Genomic DNA, 14,465 nt, shown 5'->3' with positions numbered 1-14,465 from the left:
AGAAACGAGACTGCTGGTCTGTAGATTGTGGCTCCTGGTTCCTGGCCGGTTTGGTTCCGCCCGTGCTTCGACTACGTGCTCTCTTCTTTTTTGGTTTGGACGGAGGAAGGAATCTGTGCCTTTTCACTTTTCAGCCCCCCTTTTTTTTTTCTCTCTGACCCTATTCGACCATGGCATCTTCTGTGTTTGAATAAATCCATTTTTCTCTCTTCAAGGACAAGGAAGTAAGTAGAGCCAGGCACGGGTTTTCTTTCTCTCATTCTCTGAATCTCTTCGACTGGCCATCGGCCTCGTACGCGCGAAAACGCGAGTTCCCGTCGGTGTCGCGGCGAGGAATCCGACCCTAGAGCGTGCATGGACGGAGGGATCTGGGACACCCAGTTGGGCGTGGTCATGGGATGCCAAGGTCCCACCTGTCAGGCGGGGAAGAAAACGTTGCCGAGGTGAGGCGGCCAGCACGCGCGTTCGTGTACGATGAAGACGAAACCTCTGCTCCGATCGCTGGCTTTGACCGGCGATTTCGTGGTGGCCTCGCTCCTACTCGACCGTGACCACTTGTGAGCATCGTCAACGTCCAGGACTCATTGGACCATACGTTACCAACGCTGGTGATCGCCGGAAGTCAGTTTACTGTACGTGTTCCCGAATTGATAGGACCGAGGAACGTGATAATGGTATTACATGCTAGCCACGTGGCATGTCATGTCATGTCACGTGCATGCGCGCGTACCCTATTTTTTTTTTAATTCTGTGTACGCTTGCGAATGCACAAGTTATTAGTTACACATAAAACGCAATTGGGCTTTGACTCTCAAGTTTGAATTAGCCGCCCTGTCTCAACTTAGTGCAAAGCTTCTTGGTTAGTAAAACCGCAACTGAAGAGCCCTATTTTGATTGGGGATTTGTGTGCTTCAAGCGTGGTTGTACGATGAATATAGTCTCTGAAAGATTTTGCCGGTTCTTACTGCTTGGTGTGATGAATCCTTGATCCGGTTATAGGTCGTCGAATCTTGAGTTCCTTTTTTTTTTTAATCTGGAATCTGGAGACTGGACACCGGATGCTAATGGTAATGTGGATTAGCTTGGCCGTTTGGTTCAAGGCTACTAAGGCGTGTTTGGATACGAGGTGCTAAACTTTAACAATATCACATCGGATGTTCGGATGCTAATTAGAAGAACTAAACATGAGTTAATTATAAAACTAATTGTAGAACCCTTGCTAATTCGCAAGACGGATCTATTAAGCCTAATTAATCCATCATTAGCAAATGGTTACTGTAGCACCACATTATCAAATCATGGACTAATTAGGCTTAATAGATTCGTCTCGCGAATTACACTCCATCTGTGCAATTAGTTTTGTAATTAGCCTATATTTAATACTCCTAATTAGCATCCAAACATCCGATGTGACGGGTGTTAAATTTTAACATCAACTGCCAAACAATTTCTCCTGACTGTTTAATATAGATAAATTATCCTTTTTATTTTTCTTTTTCATTTTTCCGATACTCCTCGTATTTTTTTTCCCACGTCTATATTTTCCCTTCTCTCTTTTTTTTCTTTTTTTATTTCTCCTCTTCTCTTATCCCCCTATTCTTTTCCCCCTATCCTCCCTCTTTCTTATCCATTCACCCATCACCTTCCTCCTAGCGCCACCGCAGTCCTCTGCCCCCTGCCGGTGCCGCCACCACCCTCCACACCCGCCCCGCCGCTGTCCTCCGACCCCAGCCCCTACGCTGTCCCCGCCTCCAGCCCCCTGCATCCGCGCTGCCGCTGCCATCCGACCACATGCGGCCGCGTCGTCACTGCCTTCTAGCCCACCACACCCGCGCCGCTCCAGCCCTCGCGTCCGCACCGCCGCCGCTATCCGGCCTCCCTGTGCCCGCGTCGACGATGTCCTCCGGCCTCACGCAAGCTGGGGATTTTGGCGATGGCACCCAGGGGCAAGCTAGGACTTTGGCCCTCAAAGAGAAGATGAAGTCGTAGGAAGCTAGTATTTTGAGCTTCTCCTCCCTCTCCTAACTTCTGTTAGCAGGAATCGCGAGGCTCCTCCCGCGAAGCCATTTGATGAACGTCCATTTGGCAGGAGCTTCATGAGAAGCTGATGGAGTGATGGAGGAGCTGCTCAAGAAGCCAAGGGGCCTAATTCTGAGCTAAGGATCGGTGGCTGGAGTACGGTGACACCGGGGGCTTTTGTGCGGGTGGCTGGGCTGCTGTGGTTTGCCGTCAACTTTTGGTCGCGTCTCCTTTTACGCCGCTCGTGTGCCAGTAACGGAAGGTGCTTTGTTTGGCCCGTGGGTGGCAGCTACGGGGAAAATGTGGCCAGCGAAAAGACAGAGATTTTTCTTGTGTAACAAAGAAGAAAAAAAAAACAAAAAAAGCAGAGAAATGAGCCCGCCTGACGTGTGGTCAGCGACCTGCCGAGAATTGGCGTCGCTTGCCTGCCGGTGCCGCTCTCGGGTGACGCCAAATGCTACGCAAACTATATAATTGATTGGGCTGCAGGAAGAACGTAAGGCGCATACACAAATTCGAATTTCCCAGCGCAATAATACATGGTGACTCGGCACATTATTATCTTGTATTTTTTTATTTTCGTAGTCGCCGTCCAAATTACACCGACAACTAGCCAGTGCATGCAGAATAGTATTTTTCTGTGCAATGCTGGCTCCCGTTTAGACCTGGTCGGTGTCGGTCATCCCTTTTGTGTTCTCGAGCTCGCTATTTCTCTCTCCCTGTGATCCATTGCCTGGTTCGTGGTTAGCAAGCCACCATCTGTGATCTGTATCCTTCTTCTCTCTGCGTACGTGGAAAATGCGTGGCCGTCGAAAGGCTGAATCTGACTGACGTCGAAAGGTGATAGCCAAGTGCTTTCTTTGTTCTTGTGTACAAAAACTGAAGGAGAAGGACCCGTGCTCCGCGATTGTGTTCTCGTCACGTGGACGTAAAAGCACATTGACCCCTCTTATTTCGTGGGGGAACTTCACCCCCCTAATAATAAAATATGAAAAATTCAGTTTGTTTATGCCCACTTTTAGACATCTTTTTTACGCAACTCGTGGTAGATGGCCGGGTCAAGAAGTCCATAGTATAGAGAATAAAGCAAGATTCTATTTTATATACAAGAGAAAAAAATAGGTGAGACCCTATTTTACATACAAGAAACAAAATCAAATACAAATTCAATTAATTTGGTCGTACGGATAAAAAGTTGATAAATTTTATCTCTCTCACAAATCAAATTTTAACTTGAAATCTTTTGTGCACCTAACGATCATAAGCTCACCTGTATCAACAGTGGAAATTTTCTACAATTTCAAGGACTTTTAGATAGGATTACCAATGAATTTGCACTGTTTTTGAACTTTTGAGGAAAAAGCGTATTTTTAATCGCTCAAGTATTGCAAAAGTGTAACGTTCATCCCTCATATTTCATTTGGTGCAAATCAATCCCTTAACTAACTGAATCAGTGCATTTTTTATCCTGACCTTAGTTTAACAATAGTTTCGTAGCATCTAACAGTGGTTTATGCCATATAATTATCTTTTTTTAAGCAAACCGGTAGGGGAGGCCTCTACCTTTTTTATATATAAAAGAGAAGGATATATACATTTTACAAGACATTAAGCCCAAGAAAAAAGAGGGAATTTATATAAGACTACTCAGCCAAAGATTTAGACTACTACTCACAACAGGTTTTGCTCTAAGCGAAACCAGACTTAAGTCCTCTACAAAACTCCTCCATTGAGCATCCATATAATTATCTGAGTAGTCACTACTAGAAGAGGTAATACGATGAGTCGAAGATATAAATAAAACTCATAAAAAATTTAACAAATCCTCACATAAAAATTTTATTGAAAAAATAACGGAACCGAAGCACGGTGAACTATTATAGCGATTGACTCAATATTAGACGTGGCTAAGTAGTGATTAGTATAAAAGATTACATAGCCTAAATCGATGTTATGTGACACTAAACCATCGTTAAATTAAGATGAGGATGATAATGCACTAGTTTAGGGGGTGTTTGGTTCCACGGACTAAAGTTTAGTCTCTGTCACATCGAATGTTTAGATACTAATTAAGATGACTAAACATGAGCTAATTACAACATCAATTGCACAGATGGAGGTTAATTCGTGAGACGAATCTATTAGACCTAATTAATTCATGATTAGCACATATTTATTATAGCATCACATTATCGAATCATGGACTAATTAGGCTTAATAGATTCTTCTCACGAATTAGCCTCCATATGTGCAATCGGTTTTATAATTAGCTCATGTTTAGTTCTCCTAATTAGTATCTAAACATTTGATGTGCCAGGGACTAAACTTTAGTTCGTGGAACCAAACATCCACTTAGTTAGTTAAGAGGTTGATTTGTATCAAATAAAATATGAAGGAGGAATGTTATACTGTTTCGATACTTGAGTGACGAGAAGTACACTTTTTCAGAGGTTCTTTAGCAGAAGATGCACGACGGAACTGCAAGTGTGTTTCTATATAAGAATAAGAAAAGAAGAAATTTTGAAAAGGCAGAAAATGCAACTGTGCGTATTGTCTCCGATGTGCTCGATCGCCATGGTTAATTCCTCATCCGACGGCGCCGCCCACAGCCCCAAATCCTAGGCCGGAAGAGTTCGCCATCAGCCGCCGGCCGCTGGGAGTGCCACCGCCATCCCGCGGCTGAGCTCCTCACGTCCTGCCGCCTGCGCCGACTCGTGCCGGCCACCCCTACCCACTCGCTCCCGCGGCCTCTCTCCAAAGAAGCAGGCGCCGGGCCAGCGCCACCCCAGATCCGTGGCTGCCGCCGCGCCAGCGGGAGCGCTGGGCATCTGATCCGCAGGTACGCGCGCCAAATCTGTCCCGGTAAATCTCTGCGCTACTCACCTCAAGGTTTTGATAGGACTACTCCCCGTGCTACGATTTGTTTGCAAGATTGAACGGCGGTAGCAGAAGCCGTATGGTTTTAGGGGATCTAGGGGAATGGTAGGGCTCCAGCTCCGGCTTATGTTGCGGCTTCAACTGAAACCGTTCCAAACAGTCAGTCAAAAACGGCTTCACCACTGAAGCACTTGAGAAGCTGAAGCTGTTTTACATGGAGAAGTCGGAGAAAAAAAAAGCAGCTCCTCCGACTCCTCATTTTAAAAATGAGCCGGAGCTCTAGGAGGTTCAGTAGGTGCGAAAATTCGGCAGTTCGCCCGGGTGCTTCAGTTTTCGCAAATTTCAAGTGCGATAGCATGTGAAGCTAGCAAATTGGCTGCTAGCTGTCTGGTTTGTCATTTGCGCCACCTCCCGTTTCTCATTTTTGGTCTCTCCCCTCCTCTGCCTGTTTACACAGTCCCTTTCTTCAGAAACAGATGAAAACAGAGTAGGGGTAAAGAGGGGAGCCAGAGACAAGACTCAAAGTGAGATGGTGGCCTCATAACCTTCTCCTGGAGGGCACAGCAGTATAGTGAGTAAGTACCACTGATTAATGTGCAAGCATCTGTCCACAATATCATATGTGATTACTTCGCATACCCAACAAAGATAAAATTTCATATGTTGCAATGCGCACACATTATAGAGAAAGATCACTACTGGTAACCATCAGCTAGCGTAACACGTATCACTTCATGATAACTTCTCCTTCCTTTTGCCCTCTTCTAACATGGAAATCCCGTATCTATGCTATGCATCTCAACTGCTGCATCCCTGACGCATATCCGCTCTGCTAGTGCCAGCTCAAGTATCATGATCGACAACATGACCTTGTTGGTGTCTTCCATTCCATTTCCTTGACCCTGCATATTGGTTGCATAAGCTTGTTTGGGTAGTAGGACTGGGTCAACAATGTTCAGTAGACAGTAGCATCCCTGGAATTGCATTCTCGGCATACCTCTGCAAGGTCAACCCATCTGAAACAGCTCAAGGACGACGATTCCGAAGCTGTATACATCCCCACATGGAGAAACTGGACCACCTTCCCCATATTCTGCATTTCGTGGATAAACATGAGTGATCTAACACACATATTTGAGTTACCTGGAGCATTTATAAAAGATCTGTAGGCTGTTAAACCCTATTTCTCTCACTTCATGCAGATCCCGCCTCTCGGCACCTTCTTCAATCCCCAGCCACCCTAATCTCTCTTATCATACAAGCTCGGGCTCACGCCTCACGCTCAAGCTCGGCCAAGCCTCCCCCACCTCCCTGCCGGTTTGCCACTAGCATGAGACGCCCGCTCCCCTCCACTCCCCACCCAAAAACGCCTCCAAGACCATGCAGCCCCACCCATATCCAGGGGCGGATCCAGAACGGGACTGCGCCCCGGGCTAAGTTGTTGAATCACACCTAAAACAGTCTAATCTTGTCTCCTAAGCCTCATTTTGTTAGGCTAAACAGCACATATGTTAAAGGGACTCCATGGTCTCGCCCCGGGCTGCAGCCCGGGCAGCCCGGGCCCTAGATCCGCCCCTGCCCATATCAGCCATTAAAACCCACCACGGAGCACTGAGCTTCATGATGTCGACCTCTCCGGCTCCCTCTCTTGGCCTATAAAAGGGTGCCCGAGTCCCTTATTCATCTGCACCACCCCTCTCCCCCCAGCTCTTACCACTGGTTCATTTCATTTCTTTCTTCCATGTCAAGCCAATTGACTGTCAGGTCATTCTCAGTGCAAGGTTTCGTTACGTGATTTCCAAAAGTGTCACGTCATCTAACAATCAGTGACTTGATAAATGAAACTAAGTCTCTCAATGCAAAGTTTCATTTCACAATTTTATATGTTAGTGTATCATTTAAATCTTTCATCCAAGTGCCCAATGGGAGTTGATGCATGTGTGGAGATGAAACTCAAATCCTCTCCATGGAGTTTCATTCCAGTTTCATGGCTCTAGGTAATCGTGTACACCTAGTTTCATCCCCATGAAACTCAATTCTTCTGTTTCTTCTTAAATTCCATACCATGTCATCACTTTTACCTACGTGGCATGCCATTTAATGAGAACGAAACTCATGTGATGTTTGCATTGAGAATGGCCTCGGAGTACATGCTGGGCCGACTTGACCTGTTGAACGCTCATAGGCTCACGGCCCAAGGCCCAAACTAAACACCTTAATAAATTACAAGGCAAACTCAATTACATCGACGCGGAATCACACTGTCACCACTCTTGTGACAGAAGCCATGAGGCGCTTAATTTGAGAAAAAAAGTTCCAGCCGAGCCACGTTTAGGGGTTCGACCAGGACCACGGTGGCACGATTGCACCACACATGTTTTTTTTCGCTTCGGTTTGCGAAACAACATTTATATTACATTACAGTGCTTTGTTTAGCACAAAACAGGTGGTAAAGCTGAAGACGGTATAAGCTTCTGAACGGCCTCTACTTATTCCAATGGTCTGATCTTGGCATCACACTGCACAAAACAAACTTTGAGCCAAGCTGATAGGATGGCGACGTAGCATTTGCATTGGAGACTGCATGGCACCTGCGGAGGATTTAGGATGCTTACATATCTATGATCCCTTCGTGTATTTCACTTGATTTTATTTCAGATGCAATGAAATGTACTTTTTTTACTGTAATAAGAAAAAGAATTTAAAAAAATAGAACCTCCAATGTCCGTCCCAAGTCCCAGCCCGTGAGGGCTCCACATCAGGCGGTTTCAGCGAGCGCCCAACAACCTCACAGCCGTGCTACTCGCCGGTCGTGTCCTGCCCCCTGGGTAAACCGCGTGTGCCCTTAGGTACCAACCACCCCACCCACTCGCTCTCCCAGCCGCCGGGCCACCACAACCCCAGCTCAAAGCATCTAATCCGTTGCTATTCGCACGGAACGGTAAAATTTCTTCGCTTCTTTCCTCAAGGTTTCCAACTGATTACTCCACGTGGCATTTGAGTCTATGCGAGATTAAAGTGTGGTAGAAATTGACATGTGGTTTCAGGGGATTTAGATGCCATAATTTGGTTGCCTGTAACTTTGTAAGGCTGTGACGACCAATCTGATAGAATACGAGCCGTGATTTTCCACACCTTCTCATCTAACTGTGCTTCCATCTAAATATCTAAATATTATGTGCGTACCTGAAATAAAATGGGTTTCTAGTCACGGGATCATGTGCGCCACCTTCCATTTCATGTTTATTCTGTTCTCTGCTTCTTAATTGTATGTCCCATTCTCCAGAAACAGGCGGAAAACGTAGCTGTAATGTATTGAGAAGAGAATGTTAAATAAGCCTTGTGCACGTTAGCTGTTTTTCAGCTCAATTTGTTAGAGCGCATGGCTGAGGTAGTTAGCTATGCGCATGCAGAGTTCTGACATGTGCACGTTCACATGAGAGCACGTCTTAGCGGGCCATGATCCTGGTGCTTGGGATGACAGGCATCGTGAAGGGGTGGTGGCGCGTATCTCTCGGCTTGAGGATCGAGTTTTTAGTTTGTAACTCTGTGTTGCTTTATAAGAGAATAGAGTCCAAAAAACGCTGCTAGTTCATGCAGCACCGAAACTGAATCCTTTTTTCTGGGCATTCAGTTACATCGCGTGAGTTGGTGTGTGTGTGCTACAGGAGCTCACCGGCGATGTACGGACGTTGCTATTCCGGAGATTTCTGACAAGTGGCATCAGAGCCGGTTGCGAGCTAGGAATTGATCGCGGCGAGGTACGCGCTGATGATGGGGCCTACACCACCGCCGTCGACAAACAAGGGCGACAGGTCAAGCGGCACCAAGGACAGCGTCATCGTCCAGCGGGTGGTCCGTGAGTTGGGCGGCAGGACTAGCTACTCTGCCCTCACAAAGAACAACTACTCCGGCTGGGCGTTGCTCATGAAGGTCAAACTGAAGGCGCGAGGGCTCTGGATGGCGGTCGACGTTCGCGGCGTCGACCTAATGGAGGACATGACGGTGCTGGACGCCATTTGCAGTGCCATTCCTACGGAGATGGTGGCCACGATCGCCAAGAAGGACACGGTGAAGCAGGCATGGGACGCCATCACCACCATGTGCATTGGCGATGATCGGGTAAAGAAATCCACGGCGCAGCAGCTGCGTCACCAATTTTATTTGGTGACGTGCAAGGAGACCGAGTCGGTGGAAGATTACACGCTTCGTCTAAATGGCATGACGACCAATCTCTCGACACTCGGTGAACCCGTGGAGCAGGTGAAGATCCTTGAGAAGATGCTCCGCAGCATGCCGGCGCGTTTCAAGCAGATTATTCTAGCAATCCAGACCCTGCTCGACCCGACAACCCTCACCGTCGATGAGTTGACAGGGCACCTGAAGGCTGCGGAGGAGGCATTCGAACCACCACCGTCGCAGATGCAACTCGATGGGAAGCTGTACCTGATGAAGGAGGAGTGGGACGCGAGGTAGAAGCGGCGGGAGGCAAAGAAACAGGGGCGTGGCGGCGCAAGCGGAAGTAGCGCGGGCACGGGCGTGGACGCAGCAGCGACGGGGGATCATCGTCATCCTCTGGGTCGGCCAACCTCGGTAAGGACCAGTGCCGCGTTGTGGAAAGAATGGGCACTGGGCTCGGGAATGTCCCTCCAGGCCAAGGAACAGGAGGCCCATGTCGTTCAAGAGGAGGAGGCTTCCTTGCTATTGTTGTGGGCGTGCGTGAGGGAGCAGAAAAATTCCCCGTCGCCTTTGTCTTCACGTCGCGAGTCAACGCCGCCACCACCAGCGTCCTGGACTGGATCTCGTGCAACTACTCCGATAGCGGCGTGGCTTCCACCACCAGTGAGGGCAGCACAGGCGGGGGCCTCCAGCGGGCCAGGCGCCCCCCCCCCCCCCCCCCCCCGCGATCGGGCTCTCTCGCGGCCAGGCACCACCCCACGACCGGGCTCTCCCACGGCCAGGCTCCTACAGCAGCCAGGCTCCATCTTGCCCAGGAGCCTGCGGCTGCCGGAGCCTACCGCGACCAGGTGCCCTCAAGGCTCCCTGATGGCTCGGTGAAACTATGGGAGCAGAAGGTCTTCATGCATCTCGGAGCGGAGGAGGAGAACCGCGATGCCAAGTCGTGGGTTCTCGACACCGGGGCCACGAATCACATGTTGGGGTCCCGGGCAGCGTTCGCGAAGCTGGACACGGCAGATTGAGGGCTGCGGCACCATCCTGTTCGCATGCAAGAATGGCGAGCACAAATCCTTCATCAACGTCTACTACATCCCCAAGCTCACAACGAACATCGTCAGTATTGGCCAGCTCGACGAGGTGGGCTACAAGATCAACATCGACGGTTGCGTGATGAGGATCTGGGAGCGCAGCGGGCGGCTCCTGGCGAAGGTTGCGCGCGGGGCAAACCGATTGTGTGTGCTTGACATCAACATTGCATAGCCGGTCTGCCTGGCGGCGCGCGGCAAGGAGGACGCTTGGCGCTGGCACGTGCGGCTGGGCCACATCAACATGGCCGCGCTGCGCAAGATGGCTCGGGAGGAGCTGGTGCGTGGGCTGCCGGCAGTGGAGCAGGTGGACCAGCTGTGCGAGGCATGCCTGGTTGGGAAGCAGAAGCGCAGTTCATTCCCGGAGCAAGCAGAGTACCGTGCACAACACGTTCTGGAGCTGGTGCACGGCGATGTGTGCGGCCCCATCACACCTGCAACTCTGAGTGGCAACCGGTACTTCTTGCTGCTCATGGATGATCGCAGCCGGTACATGTGGGTGGCGGTGCTGCCATCGAAAGATTGAGCTGCAGAGGCAATCAAGGACATCAAGGTGAGGGTGGAAGGCGAGTCCCGGCTGAAATTGGGGTCGCTCCGGACTGATCGAGGAGGTGAATTCACCTCAATCAAGTTCGGGGAGTATTGTGCAATAGAATGAGTTCGCCGTCAACTCACCGCCCCCTACAGCCCGCAGCAAAATGGTGTTGTCGAGCGCCGAAATGGGACGGTGGTGGCCACAACCCGCAGTGAAGGGACTACCGGGCTGGTTTTGGGGAGAGGTGGTGAACACTACCGTGTACATTTTGAACCGGTGCCCGACGAAGAGTGTCAAGGGGATGACTCCGTTCGAGGCATGGCACGGAAATAAGCTGGCGGTCCACCACCTGAAGATCTTTGGCTGCATCGTCTATGTGTGGAACATGAAGCCACATCTCTAGAAGCTTGAAGAACGCAGGCGCAAGATGATCTTCGTCAGCTACGAGCGTGGCACCAAGGCGTTCCGAGCCTATGACCCCGTGACACGCCGTGTGCACGTGACAAGGGATGTGGTGTTCGACGAGGAGGTCCAGTGGAACTAGTCTGATGGTGTGGAGGAAGATGTTGCGGTGGCACATGGTGATGACATCTTCTTTGTGGAGTACACAAGCCTCATCCACGGTTGTCAGGAGGACGCGCTAGAGCTAGGAACGCCGTCAACACCCCCTGCCTCTACATCAGCTTGGCAGGGCAACTCCAGTGGTATGCCAGTAACAACTCCAGTTGGTGTTCAGTTCGTCTCCCCTCCACAAGACTTCGACGAGGAGCTGGATGCTGACCACAACGAGGATGCACCGCTGGATTTTCGGACAGTAGATGATGTCGTGGGGCTCGGATCGCAGCCAGGTTATGTTGTGCACGATCTGGGCAATGGCGAGCTACTGGCTATGAGCGCGGAGGAGCCCGCATCCCTGTTTCAGGTGAAGAAGGAGGCATGCTGGCGTCGGGCGATGGAGGAGGAGTTGCAGTCAATTGAAGAGAATGGCACCTAGACCCTCATTGAGCTGCCTGAAGGCCAGTGTGCCATAGGCCTCAAGTGGGTGTTTAAGGTGAAGAGGGATGAGCATGGCGCGGTGATCTGGCACAAGGCGTGGCTCATCGTCAAGGGGTACACGCAGCGCCAAGGTATTGACTATGATGAAGTATTTGCTCCAGTGGCAAGAATGGAAGCTGTGAGGTTGCTGCTGGCTTTGGCGACACATGAAGGGTGGGAAGTCCACCACATGGACGTCAAGACCGCATTCTTGAACAACGACCTTCAGGAGGAAGCGTTTGTAGAGTAGGCACCGGGTTTTGCTCAGTCCAGCCAAGAACACAAGGTATTCAAACTACATAAAGCTCCGTATGGTTTACATCAAGCTCCTCGTGCCTGGAATCAAAAGTTAGATGAGAAACTGGGTGTTCTGGGATTTAAAAAATATCCATCAGACCATGCTATTTACTGCCGTGGTGTGGGGATTGAGAGGCTGGTGGTAGGAGTCTATGTGGATGATCTGATAATTACAGGGACTAGTTGTAGCAGCATCAAGAAGTTCAAGGCACATATGGCAAAAATCTTTAAGATGAGTGATCTAGGATTACTCAGTTATTACTTGGGTATTGAGGTGAAGCAAGGTGTAGAGGGAATCACTCTGTGTCAAGGAAGTTATGCTAGAAAGATTCTTGAGAAGGCGGGCATGGAGGAGTGCGATCCATGTGAAGTGCCTATGCAGGCAAAGCTGAAGCTGAGTCAGAAGAGTGAAAGCCCTCGAGTTGATGCTACTGAATACAGGAGCCTGGTTGGAAGTTTGAGATATTTGGTAAATACTCGACCTGATTTGGCTTTCTCAGTTGGGTATGTGAGCAGATTCATGGAGGAGCTTCATGAGGAGCATCTAGCAGCAGTGAAACACATTCTGAGATACATTGCTTGGACTAGTGATTTGGGGCTCAAGTATGCAAGGAAGAAGGGAGATGAGACTTTACTTCTAGGCTTCAGTGATAGTGATCTGGCTGGGGATGTTGATAGCAGGAAAAGCACTTCTAAAGTCATTTTCTTCCTTGGAGACAGTCCAATTAGTTGGCAATCAGCAAAGCAAAAGGTTGTGGCACTGTCAAGTTGTGAAGCTGAATACATTGCTGCTGCAACAGCTGCCTGTCAAGCTATTTGGATGGCAAGGCTGCTAGCTGAAATTCTGAATGCAGTTGTGAGCAGGCCTGTGCTTAGGGTGGACAACAAGTCCACAATCTCTCTAGTCAAAAATCCTGTGCATCATGATCGGAGCAAGCATATTGATACAAGGTTTCATTTAATCCGAGATTATGCACAAAATGGGCACATCGAGGTGAAGTTCATTAGGACTGATGAGCAGCTTGGAGATGTACTCACAACCACTCTGCAAGACAAAGTTCTAGGAGCTCTGCGCCAAGATTGGCCTCTGTATTTGTAAGTAGTTCAGTGCACAAGTCTTAGGAGGAGATTTGTTGAATAAGCCTTGTGCACGTTAGCTGTTTTTCAGCTTAGTTTGTTAGAGCGCATGGCTGAGGTAGTTAGCTGTGCGCATGCAGAGCTCTGACGTGTGCACGTTCACATGAGAGCGCGTCTTAGGTGGGCCATGATCCTGGTGCTTGGGATGGCAGGCATCGTGAAGGGGTGGTGGCACGTATCTCTCGGCTTGAGGACCGAGTCTTTAGTTTGTAATTTTGTGTTGCTTTATAAGAGAATAGAGTCCAAAAAACGCTGCTAGTTCATGCAGCACCGAAACTGAATCCTTTTTTCTGGGCATTCAGTTGCATCGCATGAGTTGGTGTGTGTGTGCTGCAGGAGCTCGCCGGCGACGTACGGATGTTGCTATTCTGGATATTTTTGACAGAGAACCGAAGAAACTGCTCAAGGTGAAGATGATGGCATGTTAACCTCCTTTTAAAGCAGTACAATGAGTAGGAACTGTCATTGAATAAATGTGTACTTGTATTACAATAGCATCAGTACCACATTATTTCCCAACATTACTTTTTTTTGTTCAAAACTAGTAGAGTAGGCGCGAAGCTAACCTAAAACTTCTCAATAAAGGTGTGGCAAATCCATAGAATTCAAAGGAAGTAGGGACTAGGGAGCACAATGCTAGACATACGACGAAGGCAGAAGAGGCACAACAGAAAGACACTATCAACAACAACTCCATACGATTCTAAAGATACACGATCATACCATCATTTACCAACCAAATTGTTTATATCGAAGCCATTTGTTCCTGTCATTAACATACATTCACATCCCCTAACATGAAAAAGGACCCACTGCTATTGCTGAAAACATCTTTACTCCGTCCCCTTTGCTTCTTAACGCTAACTGGATGTGCATTCTTTAGAATCAGGAAAGGACAAAGTAGGACTATATTGAGGAAGGGAGTTGAAGACGACTGGGATGGGCGACCAGAGGGGGTGAGTGGGAGCCTTTAAAATTCTCTCCAAGAACAAGGCCTATATCCCGATTGCCACCCCAAACACACCTTGCGTCTAATCGCTAAGATGACACAAGTCAACTCGTGACAAGCTCACCCTAGGAACGATTAGAAAGGCTCAAAGAGTAGCGGAAAGCAAAACAAAGCGAGACACTGAAAAGCTTGCACAAGACAATAAGCACGCATAAGAGAATAAGCACAACCACTATTAAGCACTCACAAACTAAGCATGCAAAGATTAGTTGATTAATTAAGAAGCAAGCATGATTAGCAAGTGACAACTACTGAACCGGTAACTAAAGCATGTTACAGTGATCAACTAAAA

General features: G+C 48.8%; 1 protein-coding gene across 6 annotated transcripts; it reads left to right on the top strand.

Annotated features, from left to right (window-relative positions):
- The first annotated feature begins 4,500 nt into the window (after positions 1 to 4,500).
- Positions 4,501 to 9,742, top strand: LOC111258152. 6 transcript variants are annotated; one of them, XM_022828910.1, is made up of 3 exons: positions 4,501 to 4,858; positions 5,367 to 5,471; positions 7,333 to 9,742. In XM_022828910.1, the coding sequence occupies exon 3, from the start codon at positions 8,668 to 8,670 to the stop codon at positions 9,370 to 9,372; it is 705 nt and encodes a 234-aa protein (XP_022684645.1). In that variant the 5' UTR covers positions 4,501 to 4,858; positions 5,367 to 5,471; positions 7,333 to 8,667; the 3' UTR covers positions 9,373 to 9,742. The 6 variants fall into 6 exon arrangements, with proteins under 6 accessions (XP_022684645.1, XP_022684643.1, XP_022684642.1 ...); XM_022828908.1 differs by having other exon boundaries at positions 4,501 to 5,286; XM_022828907.1 differs by having other exon boundaries at positions 5,354 to 9,742.
- Positions 9,743 to 14,465: the final 4,723 nt, after the last annotated feature.

Source organism: Setaria italica, chromosome VIII (assembly GCF_000263155.2).
Source record: "Setaria italica strain Yugu1 chromosome VIII, Setaria_italica_v2.0, whole genome shotgun sequence".
Classification (NCBI taxonomy): Eukaryota; Viridiplantae; Streptophyta; class Magnoliopsida; order Poales; family Poaceae; genus Setaria; species Setaria italica.
The sequence above is the reverse complement of the archived record's forward strand: the minus strand, read 5'-3'. Positions and strand labels throughout refer to the sequence as shown.

Coding starts and splice junctions, on each gene's coding strand:
- LOC111258152 (XM_022828910.1), top strand. CDS start 8,668: ATGATGGGGCCTACACCACCGCCGTCGACAAACAAGGGCGACAGGTCA.